This window comes from Oncorhynchus kisutch, linkage group LG22 (genome assembly GCF_002021735.2).
Source record: "Oncorhynchus kisutch isolate 150728-3 linkage group LG22, Okis_V2, whole genome shotgun sequence".
NCBI classification, from domain to species: domain Eukaryota; kingdom Metazoa; phylum Chordata; class Actinopteri; order Salmoniformes; family Salmonidae; genus Oncorhynchus; species Oncorhynchus kisutch.
This window is the reverse complement of record NC_034195.2, coordinates 10,717,187-10,739,042: the sequence shown is the minus strand read 5'-3', so window position 1 is coordinate 10,739,042 and position 21,856 is coordinate 10,717,187. Positions and strand designations below refer to the sequence as shown.

Sequence of the window (21,856 nt, the reverse complement as noted above, 5' to 3'; positions counted from 1 at the left end):
ATGTTGGTATTACAGACTCGGACAGGGAGAGGTTGAAAATGTCAGTGAAGACACTTGCCAGTTGGTGAGCGCATACCAGGACTACATGTCCTGGTAATCCGTCTGGCCCTGCGGCCTTGTGAATGTTGACCTGTTTAAAGGTCTTACTCACATCAGCTGTGGAGAGAGTGATCACACAGTCGTCCGGAACAGCTGGTGCTTTCATACATGTTTCAGTGTTATTTGCCTCGAAGCAAGCATTGAAGTAGTTTAGCTCGTCTGGTAGGCTCATGTTACTGGGCAGCTCTCGGCTGTGCTTCCCTTTGTAGTCTAATGGAATGCAAGCTCTGCCACATCCGACGAGCATCAGAGCCGGTGTTGTACAATTCGATCTGAGTCCTGTATTGACGCTTTGCCTGTTTGATGGTTCGTCTGAGGGCATAGCAGGATTTCTTATAAGCTTCCGGGATAGAGTCCCGCTCCTTGAAAGCGGCAGCTCCAGCCTTTAGCTCAGTGCGGATGTTTCCTGTAATCCATGGCTTCTGGTTGGGGTATGTACGTACAGTCACTGTGGGGACTACGTCATTGATGCACTTATTGATGAAACCAATGACTGATGTGGTGTAATCCTCAATGCCATCGGAGGAATCCCGGAACATATTCCAGTCTGTGCTAGCAAAACAGTCCTGTAGCTTAGCATCTGCATCATCTGACCACATTTTTATTGAGCTAGTCACTGGTGCTTCCTGCTCCATTTTTGCTTGTCAGCAGGAATCAGGAGGATAGAATTATGGTCAGATTTGCCAAGTAGAGGGAGAGCTTTGTTTGCGTCTCTGTGAGTGGAGTAAAGGTGGTCCAGAGTTTTTTTCCCTCTCTGGTTGCATATTTAACATGCTGTTAGAAATGAGGTAAAACTGATTTAAGTTTCCCTGCAATAAAGTCCCTGGCCACTAGTAGCGCCGCCTCGGTGAGCATTTTCTTGATTGTTTATATTAGAATATTTGTGAACAACCTGCTCAATTCGGTCTTAAGTAACATTTGAAATTGTGTTTTTTTACATTGGATAAAAGTATAGATTCAGAACTAGAAAATTGTATAACATACACTACAGTTGAGGAACAATGGGAAAGTATTTCTGCTTTGGGAAGTTAACTTCTTATGGCTGCAGGGGCAGTATTGAGTAGCTTGGATGAAAGGTGCCCAGAGTAAAACGGCCTGCTCCTCAGTCTCAGTTGCAAATATATGTATATTATTATTAGTATTGGATAGAAAACACTCTGAAGTCTCTAAAACTGTTTGAATGATGTCTGTGAGTAGCAAAGAACTCATATGGCAGGCAAAAACCTGAGAAGAAATCCAAACAGGTTGGTCGATTTTCAACCCAAGCCCTATTGAATTCACAGTGGGATATGAATTAAGTTACATTTCCTAGGTCTTCCACTAGATGTCAACCGTCTTTAGAAACTTGAATGAGGCTTCTACTGTGTTGTGGGACTGAATAAGAGCTGAATGAGTCAGGTTACTGGCAGAGAGCCATTTCCTAGTCACGCGCATTCCACATGATATCGACCTGCGATCCATTGCTTCTCGAGACACAAAGGAATTCTCCGGTTGGAACGTTATCGAAGATTTATGATAAAAAACATTCTAATGATTGATTCTATACTTTTTGTAGTTTTTGTCCGAAGTAATGCTCGACCTGCACGAGCGTTTGGATTTGTATACCTAACGCGCTAACAAAAGTAGCTACTTGGACATAAATAACGGACATTATCGAACAAAATCAAGCATTTTTGTGGAACTAGGACTCCTGGGAGTGCATTCTGATGAAGATCAAAGGTAAGGTAATATTTAAAATGTGATTTCTGGTTTCTGTTGACATGGAGGCTAATTTGATTATTTTTCTGAGCACGGTCTCAGATTACATGGTTTGCTTTTTCCGTAAAAAAAAAATTGAAATCTGACACAGCGGTTGCATTGAGGTATATCTATAATTCCATGTGTATAACTTGTATTATCATCTACATTTATGATGAGTATTTCTGTTGAATCGATGTAGCTATGCAAAATCACTGGATGTTTTTGGAACGTAACGCGCCAATGTAAACCTTTTCTTTATATAAATATGAACTTTATCAAACAAAACATACATGTATTGTGTAACATGAAGTCCTATGAGTGTCATCTGATGAAGATCAAAGGTTAGAGATAAAATTAATCACTATTTGTGCTTTTTGTGACTCCTATCATTGGCTGGAAAAATGGCTGTGTTTATTCTGTGGCTTGGTGGTGACCTAACAGTCGTTTGTGGTGCTTCCGCTGTAAAGCATATTTGAAATCGGACACTGGTGGGATTAAAAACAAGATGACCTTTAAAAACAGTGTAAGATACATGTATGTTTGAGGAATTTTTATTATGAGATTTCTGTTTGAATTTGGCACCCTGCACTTTCACTGGCTGTTGTCATATCGATCCCGTTAACGGGATTGCAGCTATAAGAATTAATAAACCCACTTTTGCGAAAATTCCCCCTGAATGTTTTGGTACACCTACTGGAGAGCCCTTCTTTGTCTACATCCATTCAGCAACGTTCACACCCTCAACTCCACCAATCTCTTTAAGGCCTCACATGCCTTGTGCTAAACAAAGTACGTTAGTGTACTAAACAACCAAAGATTAAGACTAAAGGATGGTTTCTACTGGAGTCTGGTTTTAGGTCTGTAAACAGTTGCCTCAGTGACATCATGAACATTCTATTGTCATCCGACATCAAACTTGTCATTGTTGTTATGAAAAAGTATAAACACAAAAATGACAGGCTGCATGACATCAGCAGTCTGGTGGTCCAAAATAACATAACTGGTATATTTTAACACCAATAAACCCATCTGTTTAAAACACACATTTACTATATATAACTTGGACACTCTCGTAAAAAAAAAAAGTGAAATGGTTACTTGCATAGTGGAGTCTTTTGTTTAGACATGTAGCTAGCTACCATAATCCCAACTCATAACGTTACTACCCTGCATGAATCTGCAGGTAGCTAAAGCTTACCAACTAGGTTCAATGTTAGCTAGCTAAATGTATGCTATAACTAGCAATGCATATGGCTCAGAGATACAAATAATATTACTACACAGACCATACACAATAGGTTAGCTAGTGAGCCAGCCAGCTAACATTAGCTAGCTAACAGTAAGCTTTAAATTGCAATGAAAACTGACAAAATTAGAAACTTATAATATCTGAAAATGTAGCAAGACTCCCTTACCCGTATACATGGATAAAAGCTTCTCCCTCTTTGTCATGTATGATATGGTTGCCCTTAGTTTGAAGATGTAATCCGGAGTAGAGGTTGACCGATTAATCGGAATGGCCGATTAATTAGGGCCGATTTCAAGTTTTCTTAACAATCGGAAATCAGTATTTTTGGGCGCCTGATTTTGCCTTTTTTTTTTTTACACCTTTATTTAATCTTTATTTAACTAGGCAAGTCAGTTATGAACACATTCATATTTTCGTTGACGGCCTAGGAACGAGGCAGAACGACAGATTTTTACCTTTTCAGCTCGTTGGATCCAATCTTGCAACTGTACAGTTAACTAGTCCAACGCTCTAAATCACCTGCCTCACGAGCAGGCTGCCTGTTACGCGAATGCAGTAAGCCAAGGTAAGTTGCTAGCCAGCATTAAACTTATCTTATAAAAAACAATCAACGACTGTCAATTGCTCCAATGTGTACTTAACCATAAACATCAATGCCTTTCTTAAAATCAACACACAGAAGTATATATTTTTAAACCTGCATATTTAGCCAAAAGAAATCCAGGTTAGCAGGCAATATTAACCAGGTGAAATTGTGTCACTTCTCTTGCGTTCATTGCACGCAGAGTCAGGGTATATGCAACAGTTTGGGCTGCCTGGCTCTTTGCGAACTAATTTGCCAGAATTTTACGTAATTATGACATAACATTGAAGGTTGTGCAATGTAACAGGAATATTTAGACTCATGGATGCCACCCGTTAGATAAAATACGGAACGGAATAAACGTTTGTTTGAGGTGATAGTTTCCGGATTTGACCTAAGGCTCGTATTTGATAGAGCAGTCTGACTGAGGGGTGGTAGGCAGCAGCAGGCTCGTAATAGTCAAAGGTATATGGTTTAGAGAGAAATAGTCGACGCGTTATAACTCCTGTAATAACTTGCGGCTGAAATTGAAAGGGGTTCCTTCATTATTTTACCGTTCATGTCTTCCATAGAGAATGTCTTGATCTACTTCAAATAAGGTCTGTGTTTCGTGCAGGCTTAAACCGCCTCGGCGTTTTGATACCCGTGTAAATCTCACTAGGATAAGGTAATGTTTTTCAAAAATATTTTCATAAATCCACTCTACATAAAAAAGGATCTTAGCTTATATTTAGCCAATATTGATCAGAGTTACCTTGTCCTATGGATATCTACACAGTTCATCACAGTAAAATTGGCAAGGCGGTGTAAGCCTACACGAAACACAGACCTTATTTTAAGTGAATCTAAAAAATATCCTATGGAATAAATGAATGAAGAAATCGCTTTTCTGTTTTTTGCTAGAAGGTGTCATGGGAATTGACTCGCACTTTGGTAGTCAATTCTTACCATGTCCATTATTAAAATAGGATTTCCTGCATATAGAATTTACAGTTTTTCTTTTCGACTCACTCTGTATATTTGCATATCTCCTTAGCTATCATACTCTGCTTCCACTGGACATTCTACTGAACTCGGTCCTCCAGAAAGTGGAGAGCATTAGCAACACTTTTGCAGTTCTTTGTAATATCTTTAAAACAAAAATACATGTTAGAAAGGATTACCTACACATACTATACTGAGCAGCTCATGTTATAGACAGAAGCAGACTACATGGCAGACCAATCCAAACTCATCTCTGGGCATATCCAGCCAATCATGGCTAGAGGGAAGGTTCCTGTCTTTTTCCATGGCTCGTATTTTATTCCTATTTACAGATGGCATACACATTTGTTATTAAAAGGTACATGAAAGTTCACATGTTCCAGAACACATTTCTGCCAACAAAAATCAAAGTTTAGTTCAAATGCCTCCTGTGAAGTAGTGACGCTTGACATAGGGCTAGTTTCCTGAAAATAGTCACATTTAGGCAAGTTAGCTGGTTCATTGATTTATCCTGCATTATAATATAGGCTACCCCTATCTAGTCCCTTCAGCTTAGCTCAAAACATTTTATGATGCACAACATAGCAACTGTCTGGGTCTCCACAAATGATGGATCAGTTGTTGGAAAACACCTCTTCAGTTCAACTCCACATCTTCTAAAATGTGTGCCGTGATGAGTGCGTCCTGCACTGAGGGCAGATAAGAAGAGGAAGAAGAGGTCCTCCTCCTCACACTCAGACAGGTGTGCCCAGTGACAGGTGCAGCTCTCCCGTCCTGGTGCCTCTCTGTGCTGCGTCACTGCCCAGATGCGAGAGCCATGAGAGAAGCAGTATGTGTAAGGGGTTGTAATAGTTATACCTGCATGCCCAGCTGCTGAGCAGTGTCCTGTAGCATCACAGTGTCCTCCCCTGCCTGAGACGGGTCACCACTAGTCAGAACATAGAACACCCCCTCCCCCTGATCCCCCACCCCACCCAACAGCACCCCTCTCATCTCCACCTGTACGTCCGTGGAGTGTGCTACCGCTCTGGCATCCTCCTCGTCCTCCCCAGGCCCCAAGCTATCTGTCTGGGAAGCGTCCTCTCCCTCCTCCCCCTCCGGTCTCTCTCTCATCAGTTGCTCTGTCAGCTCCATGCTCTCATAGCGAATCAGCTGCAGACGCATAAAGCCGTCCTCGTGTTTCTTATACCTGGGAGAGAGAGGGAAGGGAGAAAGAATAGTTAGCCACAAGACCAAAATGCTGATCCAAATAGGCTCAGACGTTCTCATTCATTCCCATTCACCCACTAATGATTCTGGAGCCAAACTACTTATATAGAATGAGATCTCAACCACATGCACTTTCAAATTGGTTGTCCTAGTATACTGGCTATAAATGTTCTGTTTGCCATGTTGAATGGCTCAGTAGTTGGTACCTGAATCGTGGGTGTCCGGAGGGCCATTTGAACTGGTGCTTCTTGCGGAGGTGGGCAGTGAGGTTGTTTCCCCTAGTGAAGCACTGCTCACAGACATGACACTTGTAGCGAGCCACAAAATCTCCCTGAGTTGTCAACACAAAAGGTAAACATCTTCAAATAGAGTTTAGGCTTTGAGCGCATACATTAGAGTTGTCTTTACATGGCTGACTTGCACAACAGGGCTTCAAATAGTTATTTTCAGCACAGTTCCAGCAAACTATGGTGGATGCATAACTAGGCCTGTCCAGTATAGCTTACCTTGGCTCAGCAGAGTGAAAAGTATAAAAATGTTGACATCTCTGTCTCTCACCTCATGTACTTTCTTGTAGTGGTTCTTGATGGAGTGCAGTGAGCGTGTGGTGTAGTCACAGTTAGTGAGGTCACAGCTGTAGGCCGGCTCAGTGCTGTGGGTGTCCAGGTGTTTACGAAGGTCGATAAGGTTTTTACAGCTGACACACACCACAGGAAAGATGGGTTATGATGGGTCACCTTTTACTAACATTCAGGCAATTGTTAACACTTGACCACACTAAACAGGTACTTCTTAAATATAATTAATTGCCTTTTATAATAAAGTATAGACATCATCTCTGTCAAATAGGGATAGTGTCGGCTTATCCTATAGACCGGGAGTCCAGGGAATTACTTTAGTATCTACCTAATCTACCTGTACTCGCAGTATTCACAGCTGTAAGGCTTCTCGTTGCTGTGGCGGAACTTGACGTGGTTCCGCAGCGATGAGGGGGACGGGCAGGTCATGTCACACAATGGACACTTGTAGTGGTTCACTAACAGCAGATAGGGATAGAAAGGAACAGATCAGAACACAGCACTACTCGGCAGCAAACGATAGATCAACGTGTAAATCCAAAGAAGGGAGTTCAAGGGACTGACCATGATTCCTCATGTGGTCCCTCAGTGGTCTCTCCGTTGCAAAGCACTTGGAGCAGTGGGAGCACTGGAACCTCTGACCTACGAGAGGCAAGGGCAGGAACACACACACAAGACAGTCATTAAGTAGTAAATATGTTATTGGGTTATACTCCACAATGTTAGCAAAGCCATTAATTCAATCCACCCCTGACCTTCCCCTCTCACCCTCGATGGTGGTCTGCCGTCTGATGTGGTCAAAGAACTTGGTGTTGTTGGCAAACATCCCTCCACAGATTGGCCACCACCTTCTCCCCAGTGTGGCTCCGCAGGTGCTCCCGCAGCTTAAAACGCCCTTTAAACCTGGCCTCGCAGTCTGGAGAAAAGTCAGGGGAAAGTAAGTACAGTTGATATTCTCAGTTGTGGTTCCAGGTATCATTACAGCCGGTTATAGGCCAACCCTGCTCTTACCTATTTTATCCACAGTCAATGCCAAGATAATAAAAAAACTACACACCAACTGAAAGACTCAGTCACCTCTTGGTTTCTCCTGAATAGTTGTAAGCTGCTATATTCTATACTACCATCTTGACAGGGGTCAGAGGACTCACCCTTCCAGCCACAGCACACCAATGTCTCATTCTCAGCAGAGGGTACGTCCATACACATGCTGTGCATCTCCACATGGCGGTAGAACCACTCTGGGTTGACCAGAGAGGGTTGCTGCAAACACACATACAAAAAGACGTGTTACTGTCAAAGACCGTTACTATGAGAGTAAGACCAACAAAAGTACATGATCTGATAACTTCCCCACTTAACCTGATGTGCTTCATCCACTTGAATAGAACCTAAACCCATCTAAAGAAAAGAGCTGTGTGTGTTCTGTGCATGTCCCTTGTCTATGCCTGGCTTAATGCTATGACTGTCCACAAGCTTCACATCTAAGCTAGATATGACCCACACTAACAGCGTCTCACCTCACATTGGTCCCACTGGCAGATGAAGTTGTCTCTGATGTCAGGCACGATGTTGCGGTTGTGGAGGCCAATGGTGCAGGTGCCGAGGCTGGGCTGGGCCTTGAGTACCCCCCGGCCCCACTGCTTCAGCTTGGTGTGGTAACAGTGGAAATAGACGTGGCGCTTCAACTCCTCAGCACTCTCCACAGAACAGAAACCACAGTCTTTCCATATGCAACTGTGCTCCTCTAGTGACAAACAAGAGACATGAAAACAAACAAACAAAACAAGAGAAAAACAAACAAGAAATATGAATTTAAATTTGTGACCACGAAATTCAAAATATAAACTCAGGGTTCGGTCAACATTATTATCCCATAATTGTGGAAGACAGTCATGATGTACACTGTTTACAGTGCATTCGGAAAGTATTCACACCCTTGACTTTTTCCACTTTGTTACGTTACAAAGTGGGGTCACTTAGAAATTCTTGTTTTTGAAAGAAAAGCACATTTTTTGTCCATTAAAATAACATCAAATTGATCATAAATACAGTGTAGACATTGTTAATGTTGTAAATTACTATTATAGCTGGAAACAGCAGATTTTTTATGTAATATCTACATAGGCCCATTATCAGCAACCATCACTCCAGTGTTCCAATGGCACATTGTGTTAGCTAATCCAAGTTAATAATTTTAAAAGGCTTATTGATCATTAGAAACCCCTTTTGCAGTTGTTAGCACAGCTGAAAACTGTTCTAAAAAGCAGCAATAAAATGGGCCTTCTTTAGACTAGTTGAGTATCTGGAGCATCAGCATTTGTGGGTTGGATTACAGGCTCAGATTGGCCAGAAACAAAGAACTTTCTTCTGAAACTTTTCACAACAGACAAAAACAGTCTGCTTAATCTAATAAACACACAATTATACATGTTCATGTCTTTATTGAACACACCGTGTAAATATTCAGTGTACATTCGTGGCCAAAAGTTGAGAACGACACAAATATTAATTTCCAAAGTTTGCTAATTCAGTGTCTTTAGATATCTTTGTCAGATGTTACCATGGAATACTGAAGTATAATTACAAGCATTTCATAACTGTCAAAGGCTTTTATTGACAATTACATGGAGTTGATGCAAAGAGTCAATATTTGCAGTGTTGACCCTTCTTTTTCAAGACCTCTGCAATCTGCCCTGGCATGCTATCAATTAACTTCTGGCCACATCCTGACTGATGGCAGCCCATTCTTGCATTATCAATGCTTGGAGTTTGTCAGAATTTGTGGGTTTTTGTTTATCCACCCGCCTCTTGGGGATTGACCACAAGTTCTCAATTGGATTAGGGTCTGGGGAGTTTCCTGGCCATGGACCCAAAATATCGATGTTTTGTTCCCTGAGCCACCCCGAGCCACTTAGTATTGTTCCCCGAGCCACCTTTTGGCAAGGTGCTCCATCATAATGGAAAAGGCATTGTTCGTCACCAAACTGTTCCTGGATAGTTGGGAGAAGTTGCTCTCTGAGGATGTGTTGGTACCATTCTATATTCATGGCTGTGTTCTTAGGCAAACTTGTGAGTGAGCCCATCCCTTGGCTGAGAAGCAACCCCACACATGAATGGTCTCAGGATGCTTTACTGTTGGCATGACACAGGACTGGATGGTAGCGCTCACCTTGTCTTCTCCGGACAAGCTTTTTTCCGGATGCCCCAAACAATCGGAAAGAGGATTCAGAGAAAATTACTTTACCCCAGTCCTCAGCAGTCCAATCCCTGTACCTTTTGCAGAATATCAGTCTGTCCCTGATGTTTTTCCTGGAGAGAAGTGGCTTCTTTGCTGACCTTCTTGACACCAGGCCATCCTCCAAAAGTCTTCACCTCACTGTGCGTGCAGTTGCACTCACACCTGCTGCCATTCCTGAGCAAGCGCTGTACTGGTGGTGCCCCGATCCCACAGCTGAATCAACTTTATGAGACGGTCCTGGTGCTTGCTGAACTTTCTTGGGCGCCCTGAAGCCTTCTTCACAACAATTGAACCGCTCTCCTTGAAGTTCTTAAATGGTTGATTTAGGTGCAATCTTACTGGCAGCAATATCCTTTCCTGTGAAGCCCTTTTTGTGCAAAGCAATGATGACGGCACGTTTCCATGCAGGTAACCACGGTTGACAGAGGAAGAACAATGATTCCAAGCACCACCCTCATTTTGAAGCTTCCAGTCTGTTACTCGAACTCAATCAGCATGACAGAGTGATCTCCAGCCTTGTCCTCATCAACACTCACACCTGTGTTAACAAGAGAATCACTGACATGATGTCAGCTGGTCCTTTTGTGGCAGGGCTGAAATGCAGTGGAAAAGTTTTTGGGGGATTCAGTTCATTTGCATGGCAAAGAGGGAGTTTGCAATTAATTGCAATTCATCTGATCACTCTTCATAACATTCTGGAGTATATGCAAATCGCCATCATACAAACTGAGGCACTAGACTTTGTAAAAATTAATATTTGTGTCCTTATTTGTGCCACGGCTGTAGGGTGGAAAAGTATGTGAACCCCGGATTTCATTAATCCTCTCTTAGGATAGGTTTCTGTATAGCACTTTGTGACGTCGACGGATGTAAAAAGGGCTTAATAAATACATTTGATTGAATAACCTAAACCAAACGGTTTTCTGTAGTTGCGGATCAGACTTGCACAGGAGGAATTTTGGACCATTCATCTTTACAAAACTGTTTCAGTTCAGCAATATTCTTGGGATGTCTGGTGTGAACCGCTCTATAGGTCATGCCACCGCATCTTAAATCGGGATGAGGTCTATCCCGATTGAGATGCTGTGGCATGACCTATAGAGCGGGCCACACCAGAAGGCGTATTTTCTTCTGTTGAAGCCATTCGGTTGTTGATTTACTACTGTGTTTTGGGTCGTTGTCCTGTTGCATTACCCAACTTCTGTTGAGCTTCAATTGGCGGACATATAGCCTAACATTCTCCTGCAAAATGTCTTGATAAACATAGGAAATAATTGTTCCGCAATGAGAGCAAACTGTCCATGCCCTGAGATAGCAAAGCAGCCCAAACCATGATGCTCCCTCCACCATACTTTACAGTTGAGATGAGGTTTTGATGTTGGTGTGCTGTGCCTTTTTTTCTCCAGTGTTGTGTGTTCCTTCCAAAACAACTAAACTTTAGTTTAATCTGTCCTGCACAGAATATTTTGCCAGTAGCACTATGGAACATCCAGGTGCTCTTTTGCGAACTTCAGACGTGCGGAAATGTTTTTTTTTGACAGCAGTGGCTTCTTCCGTGGTGTCCTCCCCTGAACACAATTATTGTTTAGTGTTTTACGTATCATAGACTCATCAACAGAGATGTTAGCATGTTCCAGAGATTTCTGTAAGTGTTTAGCTGACACTAGGATTCTTCTTTACCTCATTGAGCAATCTGCGCTGTGCTCTTGCAGTCATCTTTACAGGATGGCCACTCTTAGGGAGAGTAGCAACAGTGCTGAACTTTCTCCATTTTCAGACAACAAAAAAGGCATGCACAGATTCTCACACACAAGCCTGGCATCGTTCACAAGTGATAATGTAATCATTCACAAATGATATGATAATATTGTCACCCATCAGACTGTTCTTGATCTAATCTGGTCTTTACATACAGTGGGGAGAACAAGTATTTGATAAACTGCAAAATCAGCAGTGTTTCCGACAAAGCATGTAGAGGTCTGTAATTTTTTATCATAGGTACACTTCAACTGTGAGAGACGGAATCTAAAACAAAAATCCAGAAAATCACACTATGATTTTTAAGTAATTAATTTGCATTTTATTGCATGACATAAGTATCTGATACATCAGAAAAGCAGAACTTAATATTTGGTACAGAAACCTGTGTTTGCAATTACAGAGATCATACGTTTCCTGTAGTTCTTGACCAGGTTTGCACACACTGCAGCAGGGATTTTGGCCCACTCCTCCATACAGACCTCCTCCAGATCCTTCAGGTTTCGGGGCTGTCGCTGGGCAATAAGGACTTTCAGCTCCCTCCAAAGATTTTCTATTGGGTTCAGGTCTGGAGACTGGCTAGTCCACTCCAGGACCTTGAGATGCTTTTTACGGAGCCACTCCTTAGATGCCCTGGCTGAGTGTTTCGGGTCGTTATCATGCTGGAAGACCCAGCCACGACCCATCTTCAATGCTCTTACTGAGGGAAGGAGGTTGTTGGCCAAGATCTTGCGATACATGGCCCCATCCATCCTCCCCTCAATACGGTGCAGTCATCTTGTCCCCTTGCGCAAAAGCATCCCCAAAGAATGATGTTTCCACCTCTATGCTTCACAGTGGGATGTGGTGTGTTACTAATGGTTTTCTTTGAGACTGTGGTCCCAGCTCTCTTCAGGTCACTGACCAGGTCCTGCCGTGTAGTTCTGGGCTGATCCCTCACCTTCCTCATGATCATTGATGCCCCACGAGGTGAGATCTTGCATGGAGCCCCAGACCGAGGGTGATTGACCGTCATCTTGAACTTCTTCCATTTTATAATAATTGAGCCAACAGTAGTTGCCTTCTCACCAAGCTGCTTGCCTATTGTCCTGTAGCCCATTTCAGCCTTGTGCAGGTCTACAATTTTATCCCTGATGTCCTTACACAGCTCTCTGGTCTTGGCCATTGTGGAGAGGTTGGAGTCGGTTTGATTGAGTGTGTGGACAGGTGTCATTTATACAGGTAATGAGTTCAAACAGGTGCAGTTAACTTGTTATGGCTGCAATCCCCCTATCGGGATAAGTGTCATCAACAACCGCTGAATAGCATAGCGTTACCTTTAATAAATATTACTACAAATATTTATATTCATGAAATCACAAGCGCAATATAGGAAAACACAGCTTAGCACAGCTTTTCATCCAAGCTAATCAATACTGCCCCTGCAGCCATATGAAGTTAATACAGGTAATGGAGTGGAGAACATCCTCCTTAAAGAAAAACTAACAGGTCTGTGAGAGCCAGAATTCTTACTGGTTGGTAGGTGATCAAATACTTAGAGTAATAGAGAATGGCCTCTATTAAAGTATCACGCATTGCCTTTAGAAATGTTGCGCAACATGAGCTGTCATGAAGTGTTTGATTAGATTTTTGATCACATTTGCAATGATGTCAGAGTGATTAGTGGGACAATAGTGTGCGGCGCACCAGGCAATTAGTATGTTTAGTAGGCTACTAATGACCAGCAGCAGCAGCAAAGCTTGAAGGAGCCTAATTATTGTGATTAAACATTCACGTGGAATTTGACTGCCCTCATGACTCGTGATCATCGGTGTGGCAGTAATTCGGTCACCGTAACAGTCCTCCTCCTGCTAAGCATTCAAAATGGAACAAGTACTTTTGGGTGTCAGGGACAATGTATGGAGTAAAAATAATTGTTTTATTTAGGAATGTACTCAGTAAAGTAAAAATGTTCAAGAATATACCTCCACCTGCCTCTCTCGCACCAGACACTTCCTTGCCCCAGCAACATGGTCACCCCTACAACTTTATCTACCGAAACTACACAATCCTCTGTCCCATGCCCTCCTGTATAATTCCCACATCTTGGTATCTCCCTCCTAAATACTGCTGCTACATGACCATAGACGTTGCACCTGAAAAACTGCAGTGGATTCGTCACAAAAGCTCTAACAGGATAACAGTGCATTCGGAAAGTATTCAGACACCTTCCCCTTTTCTACATTTTGTTTTGTTGTTTTTCCTCATCAGTCTAGAAACAATACCATAATGTGACTATAATGCCAAAGCGAAAACAGGTTTTTAGAAATGTTTGCAAATGGAAGAAGTCTGGAAGCTGAGCAAGCGGGGTAAAAGGGCCTTGGTAAGGGAGGTGACCAAGAACCCGATGGTCACTCCGACAGAGCTCCAGAGCTCCTCTGTGGAGATGGGAGAACCTTCTAGAAGGACATGCATCTCTGCAGCACTATACCAATTAGGTATTTATTGTAAATTGGCCAGACGTAAATCACTCCTTAGTAAAAGTCACATGACAGCCCGCTTGGAGTTCGCCAAAAGGCACCTAAAGGACTCTCAGGCCATGAGAATCAAGATTATCTGATCTGATGAAACCAAGATTTAACTCTTTGGCCTGAATGCCAAGCATCACATCTGGAGGAAACCTGGCACCATCCCTACGGCGAAGCATGGTGGTTGCAGAATCATGCTGTGGGGATGTTTTTTAGCGGCAGGGACTGGGAGACTAGTCAGGATCAAGGGAACGTGTGACAACAGTGTTCTGATATCGTTACAACGAATGTGATCATGTTGAAAAGTCCAAAACACAATTGCTCAGTTATTTAGACTAAGAATAAACACATCTACAAAACCGCTAGCTACCTGGATGTTGTTAGCCAAACGTTTCCTGGTGTGTTTCTGAGCTCCAATCAGAAATCACTTCATAGTCAGTGTCCACTGGACTTTCACTAAAAGTCAGCCCAATTATGTCTTGGCCAATCACGTAAGGCGGTTCCATGGGCGAGATGGGTACGACTGGAAAATTGACCTCTGAAAACAGTAGTGCCTATATTCGGCATTAGACTCAAAATTATGAAATAACAATTTCATTAAGGAAGTGATTTGTTCTGAGCACTTATTTATTTCCTGGTTTAAACATTCCATTACAAACGTAAAACACATCATCAAGTATTGTACACTTGTATTTACATTCTTACAACCAGCAGAATTAACCCAGTGTCAAATGATCCTAACATTATGAAGGCAAAGCTTACAAATACATTATGGATTGAGAAAAAACGTTTTAAGTTTGTAAAAATACACCTCCTAACCAATAATACAAGGAAAAGTTTTGGTATATTCATCTAGCTCTTGCAGTGGTGTAAAGTAAAACTACTTTAAAGTACTACTTAAGTAGTTTTTGGGGGGTATCTGTACTTGGCTTTACTATTTATATTTTTGACAACTTTTACTTCACTACATTACTAAAGAAAATATTGTACTTTTTACTCCATACATTTTCCCCCGACAACCCAAAGTACTCTTTACATTTTGAATGCTTAGCAGGACAGGAAAATTGTGAAATTCACCTACTTCAGGCGGACTCACTTGACGGTCTGACGGACTCACTTGACACAAATGCATCTTTTTAAAATAATGTCTAAGTGTTGGAGTGTGCCCCTGGCAAGCCGTACATTTTTAAAACAAAAAAATGGTGCTGTCAGCTTTTCTTAATATAAGGAATTTGAAATGATATATACTTTTTACTTTTGATATTTAAGTATATTTTAGCGTCAGCTTTGCTTAATATAAGGAATTTGAAATGATAAATACTTTTTACTTTTGATATTTAAGTATATTTTAGCGATTACATTTACTTTTGATACTTAAGTATATTTAAAACCAAATACTTTTAGACTTTTAGACTTCCTTTTTAATTGAGTAACTTTCTATTAAGGTATTGTTACTTTTACTCAAGTATGACAATTGGGTACTTTTTCCACCACTGAGCTCTTGTAATCGCACCCCTATTACTCCTGAGTTCTCTCCACCCTCAACTCCTCTAGAATTAAAGTAAGGCTTTAAACTCCTCAGAGAATAACTACAGATATCCTCAATATGTCTGTGTCACAAAGAGAAGAAATCCTCGATATATTCTTGGTTTGGACCTTGACATGGCCCTGCTGTGTTTCTTTTCAGCACTGTATGATTGTGATTTAGTGCTTCATCGTTCATCCAGAACTAAGTAAATTTCCCATACTAAATGCAGATTCTCAACCTGGTCTCAGAGCATTTCATATTATTCTGAATGTAAATCTGAGACACCCCATTTAATATGATATGTTACGTTTCGTATGGTATGTATTCATTTGTGGATGTCCATTACCCATTTCATATGATATGTTACGAATTTCTAAATGTATTAAGTTATAAATTTTCAAAACTCACAATATTTTATTTTACAATACGAATCTGCAAAAGTTTAGGAGTTAGCTAAAAGGGTTAAGGTTAGGGTTAGGTGAAGTGTTAGCTAAAATAGTTAAGGTTAGGGGAAGGGTTAGCTAACATGCTAAGTAGGTGCAAAGTAGCTAAAATGTAGTATTTAAAAAGCTGCTAATTAGCTAAAATGCTAAAGTTGTCTGTGACGAGATTCAAACTCGCCCACCCATCTACCCCAACCAGTACCTTATATATACAGTAACCATATATCTTATGTAAGCATACTAAACGTAAGATATCATACTAAAAGTGTTTGACCGGATTTACATACAGAATAATACAAAATGCTCTGAGACCAAGTTGAGATTCTGGATTCTATCAATTAATTGCAATGTTCTAGAGGGGCATGATTTTTCACCATCCCTTTTTCTTTGAAGAACTGAAGTTATTCTCAGCTCACAGTCTAGTAAACAGACCCATTTTAACGCAAAAAGGGAGAGGTGAAGCAATAATCAAGGAATCTGAGAGTGACCTGGCTCTACATGTTTGCTGACCTGTGACCCACTGATATCTCCCCCAGTTAGAGAGGAGTAAGGGACAGTTATACATTTAATGGGGTGGTCCAAAAAAGGGGAGGGTTGTGTGATTTTTTTTGTTGTTTAGCTTTGGGGAGAATTGTGTGATTTTGCTCTTGTCTACAGAGCTGTAGACCACTGTAGACTGAATAAAGAGAGCGTACAAAGGTCTCCCTCGCCCTCCATTTGGCAAATTTGACCACAAGTCTATCCTTCTGATTCCTGCTTACAAGCAAAAATTAAAGCAGGAAGCACCAGTGACTCGGTTTATAAAAAAGTTGACAGATGAAGCAGATGCTAAACTACAGGACTGTTTTGCTAGCACAAACTGGGTTATGTTCCGGGATTCTTCCGAAGGCATTGAGGAGTACACCACATCAGTCACTGGCTTTATCACTAAGTGCATCGAGGACGTCATCCCCACAGTGACTGTACGTACATACCCCAACCAGAAGCCATGGATTACAGGAAACATTCGCACTGAGCTAAAGGGTAGTGCCACAGCTTTCAAGGTGTGGGACTCTAACCCGGAAGCTTTTAAGAAGTCCCGCAATGCCCTCTGAGGAACCATCAAACAGGCATAGCGCCAGTACAGGACTAAGATGGTATCGTATTACACCGGCTCCGACGCTTGTCTTATGTGGCAGGGCCTGCAAACTGTACAGACTATACGAAGGCCGCGAGCTGCCCAGTGACATGAGCCTGGCAGTTGAGCTAAATCACTTCTATGCTCGCTTCGAGGCAAGCAACACTGAGGCATGCATGAGAGCATCAGCTGTTCCCGGACGACTGTGTGATCACGCTCTACATAGCCTACGTGAGTAAGACCTTTAAACAGGTCAACATTCACAAGGCCGCGGGGCCATAACGGATTACCAGGACATGTGCTCTGGGCATGCGCTGACCAACTGGCAGGTGTCTTCACTGACATTTTCAACATGTCCTTGATTGAGTCTGTAATACCAACAAGTTTCAAGCAAACCACCATAGTCCCTGTGCCCAAGAACACTAAGGTATCCTGCCTAAATTACTATAGACCCATAGCACTCACGTCCGTAGCCATGACGTGCTTTGAAAAGCTGGTCATTGCTCACATTAACACCATTATCCCAGAAACCCTAGACCCACTCCAATTTGTATACCGCCGAAACAGATCCACAGATGATGCAATCTCTATTGCACTCCACACTGCCCTTTCCCACCTGGACAGTAGGAACACTTACGTGAGAATACTATTCATTGACTACAGCTCAGTGTTCAACACCAAAGTGCCCTCAAGCTCATCACTATGCTAAGGATCCTGGGACTAAACACTGATCACCGACAATGACGAGACAGCCTATAGGGTGGAGGTCAGAGACCTGGCCGGGTGGTGCCAGAATAACAACCTATCCCTCAACGTAATCAGAACAAGATGATTGTGGACTACAGAAAAAGGAGGACCGAGCACTCCCCCATTCTCATCGACAGGGCTGTGGTGGAGCAGGTTGAGAGCTTCAAGTTGCTTGGTGTCCGCATCCCCAACAAACTAGAATGGTCCAAACACACAAAGACAGTCATGAAGAGGGCCTATTCCCCCTCAGGAAACTAAAAAGATTTGGCATGGGTCCTCATATCCTCAAAAGGTTCTACAGCTGCAACATCGAGAGCAATCACTGCCTTGTACGGCAACTGCTCGGCCTCCGACCGCAAGGCACTACAGAGGGTAGTGCGTGTGGCCCAGTACATCACCGGGGCCAAGCTGCCTCCCATCCAGGACCTCTAAACCAGGAGGTGTCAGAGAAAGGTCCCTAAGACCCCAGCCACCCCAGTCATAGACTGTTCTGTCTGCTACCGCATGGCAAGAGGTACTGGAGCACCAAGTCTAGGACCAAAAGGCTTTTCAACAGTTTTAACCACCCCTAAGCCATAAGACTCCTGAACAGGTAATCAAATGGCTACCCAGACTATTTGCATTGTGTGTGTGTGTCCCACACCCCCCACCCCTCTTTTACGCTGCTGCTACTCTCTGTTTATCATCTATGCATAGTGACATTAACTATACCTACATGTACATATTACCTCCAATTAGCTCGACTAACCTGAAGTCAGAAGTTTACATACACCTTAGCCAAATACATTTAAAAACTCAGTTTTTCACAATTCCTGACATTTAATCCAGGTAGAAATTCCCTGTCTTCGGTCAGTTATGATCATCACTTTTATTTTAAGAACGTGAAATGTCAGAATAATAGCAGAGAGAATGATTTATTTCAGCTTTTATTTCTTTCATCACATTCCCAGTGGGTCAGAAGTTTACATACACTCAATTAGTATTTTGTAGCAGTGCCTTTAAATTGTTTAACTTGAGTCAAACATTTTGGGTAGCCTTCCACAAGCTTCCCACAATAAGTTGGGTGAATTTTGGCCTATTCCTCCTGTCAGAGCTGGTGTAACTGAGTCAGGTTTGTAGGCCTCCTTGCTCGCACATGCTTTTTCAGTTCTGCCCACAAATATTCTATAGGATGGAGGTCAGGGCTTTGTGATGTCCACTCCAGTACCTTGACTTTGTTGTCCTTAAGCCATTTTGCCACAACTTTGGAAGTAGGCTTTTGGTCATTGGCATTTGGTAAATCAAATCAAATCAAATGTATTTGTCACATACACATGGTCAGCAGATGTTAATGTGAGTGTAGCGAAATGCTTGTGCTTCTAGTTCAGACAATGCAGTAATAACCAATGAGTAATCTAACCTAACAATTCCAAAACTACTACCTTATACACACAAGTGTAAAGGGATAAAGAATATGTACATAAATATATGAATAAGTGATGCTACAGAGCGGCATAGGCAAGATGCAGTAGATGGTATCGATTACAGTATATACATATGAGACGAGTAATGTAGGGTATGTAAACAAAGTGGCATAGTTAAAGTGGCTAGTGATACATGTATTACATAAAGATGCAGTAGATGATATAGAGTACAGTATATACAGTATATAACAAAGTATTGAGATAAACCTTTGTTATTGACCAAATACTTATTTTCCACCATAATTTGAAAATAAATTCATAAAAAATCCTACAATGTGATTTTCTGGATTTTTTCCCCTCATTTTGTCTGTCATAGTTGAAGTGTACCTATGATGAAAATTACAGGCCTCTCTCATCTTTTTAAGTGGGAGAACTTGCACAATTGGTGGCTGACTAAATACTTTTTTGCCCCACTGTATGTGTCATGTAGTGTTCTCATATCACAGAGCCCTGCCTTTATAGTATTCTGTCTCTGCATAACGTATAGAGTCCCCTCCCTCTATATGAAAATAGCTTCCCTTGACCTTCCTCCACCATTATCTTTCCATCTCAGTTCTTGCTTGTTAACACCCACGTTTAGGTTATAATGGTAGCAGGCCCTGGTCATATATATTCCATTCCTTATATAGCCATTCAGTGTCAGCTCTTCAAAGTGGACAGCCTATATGCTGCTAATAATGGAAATGTAATCATAGTCATGAGTTTTGCTCCCACAGTAGCTAAGAAAGTAATACTAAGTGTATGTTGTGTAGTAAGCTGTTAGTAGCCCATGTGCCTCACTATTATAATTTGGTCTATTTTCACCAACGGAGGTATTGTAAACATATCGTTCCTGGTCAGTGTGTGCTTGTTTACTAACTTTTTTGTACAGCTTTGACAGTGCTACTGATAGTAGTAATCAAATCAAATCAAATGTATTTATATAGCCCTTCTTACATCAGCTGATATCTCAAAGTGCTGTACAGAAACCCAGCCTAAAACCCCAAATAGCAAGCAATGCAGGTGTAGAAGCACGGTGGCTAGGAAAAACTCCCTAGAAATGCCAAATTGTCCCTAGAATTTCTAAGCAAACAGCTGGAGTCAGGGCTTTCTCCTATAGAGCTTCATTTTTATGGAAGGCTCTGCCTACCCATGTGGGTGCTTGGCTTGCACGTGCAAATTCAGCACACACAACATTCTATAATAGAATTGTGTTATTTGACGTTTCAAATTAAAAGCTTATTTAGCGCGTCAAATAGTGTTATGATGTGTATCTTTTTTTTGACACACAAAGACCCAAACGGCATTCAATGTGCCTCACCCTAATAATTTGGTTTATTTTCACCTATTAATTTAGCCTTTTTTTTGTTTGTTGCCCCACCAAGATTTACATGCTAAAATCGCCACTGCCTCTGCTGCAGAGGATAAGTTCATTAGAGTTACCAGCCTCCGAAATTGCAGCCCAAATAAATGCTTCACAGAGTTCAAGTAACAGACATATCTCAAAATCAACTGTTCAGTGGAGACTGCATGAATCAGGCCTTCATGGTCGAATTGCTGCAAAGATTCCACTACTAAAGGCAAAAGGACACCAATAAGAAGATTACTTGCTCTGGCCAAGAAACACGAGCAATGGAAATTAGACCAGTGGAAAATTGTCCTTTGGTCTGATGAGTCCAAATTTGAGATTTTTGGATCCAACAGCCTTGTCTTTGTGAGACGCAGAGTAGGTGAACGGATGACCTCCGCATGTGTGGTTCCCACCATGAAGCACTGGAGGAGGTGTGATGGTGTGGGGGTGCTTTGCTGGTGACACTGTCAGTGATTTATTTACAATTCAAGGCACACTTAACAAGCATGGCTACCACAGCATTCTGCAGCGATACGCCATCACATCTGGTATGCACTTAGTCCCACTATTATTTGTTTTTCAATAGGACAGGACACCTCCCGGCTGTGTAAGGGCAATTTGACCAAGAAGAAGAGTGATGGAGTGCAGCATCAGATGATCTGGCCTACACAATCACTCGACCTCAACCCAATTGAGATGGTTTGGGTTGAGTTGGACCGCAGAGTGAAGGAAAAGCAGCCAAAAAGTGCTAAGCATATGTGGGAACTCCTTCCAGATTGTTGGAAAAGCATTGCATACCCTCTTCTCTTCCCTCTTCTCCAAATCTCAGTCCAGTCCAACATCTGCATCTCATTTGAGCTTCATTTGAATATGATGACGGTTTATTTAATTTAAGTAACTAAGCCATCTGACTGATATCTGATAGACCAATAAATGCGACTTTGAAAAACACATCTCCGCACTTGATCCCATCTACTCAGCTCACTTGCCTCCCATTGGAAACGACAGGATATGGTCTATCTTGGGTAGTTAAAAAAAATATTTGCTTCTAAAGAGCTAGTTGCTCTGCAGTGCAATCTAGCTTGAGTTGATATAAAGTTGAGGAAAAAGTAACTAAATTAAACATGTTTATTATCACCTGAAACAATATATTTATCCTGTCTTGAATTAAAATATATTTTACAATCTCCCAAAATAAATGTGATATCTGAGGAGGGACGGTCTCCTCACACTGAGTACAGTGGTTGGCGGTATTTTGATTTATTTAACTAGGCAAGTAT

General features: G+C 41.8%; 1 protein-coding gene across 1 annotated transcript; it reads right to left on the bottom strand.

The window, feature by feature from the left end:
* Nucleotides 1-5,507: 5,507 nt before the first annotated feature.
* LOC109867666 (histone H4 transcription factor-like) lies at nucleotides 5,508-20,379 on the bottom strand. Its single transcript, XM_031802182.1, is given in 10 exon segments — nucleotides 5,508-5,844; nucleotides 6,071-6,195; nucleotides 6,423-6,561; nucleotides 6,780-6,900; nucleotides 7,007-7,084; nucleotides 7,211-7,284; nucleotides 7,286-7,358; nucleotides 7,594-7,705; nucleotides 7,963-8,189; nucleotides 20,376-20,379. Coding segments are annotated over 10 exon segments (1,290 nt in total).
* Nucleotides 20,380-21,856: the final 1,477 nt, after the last annotated feature.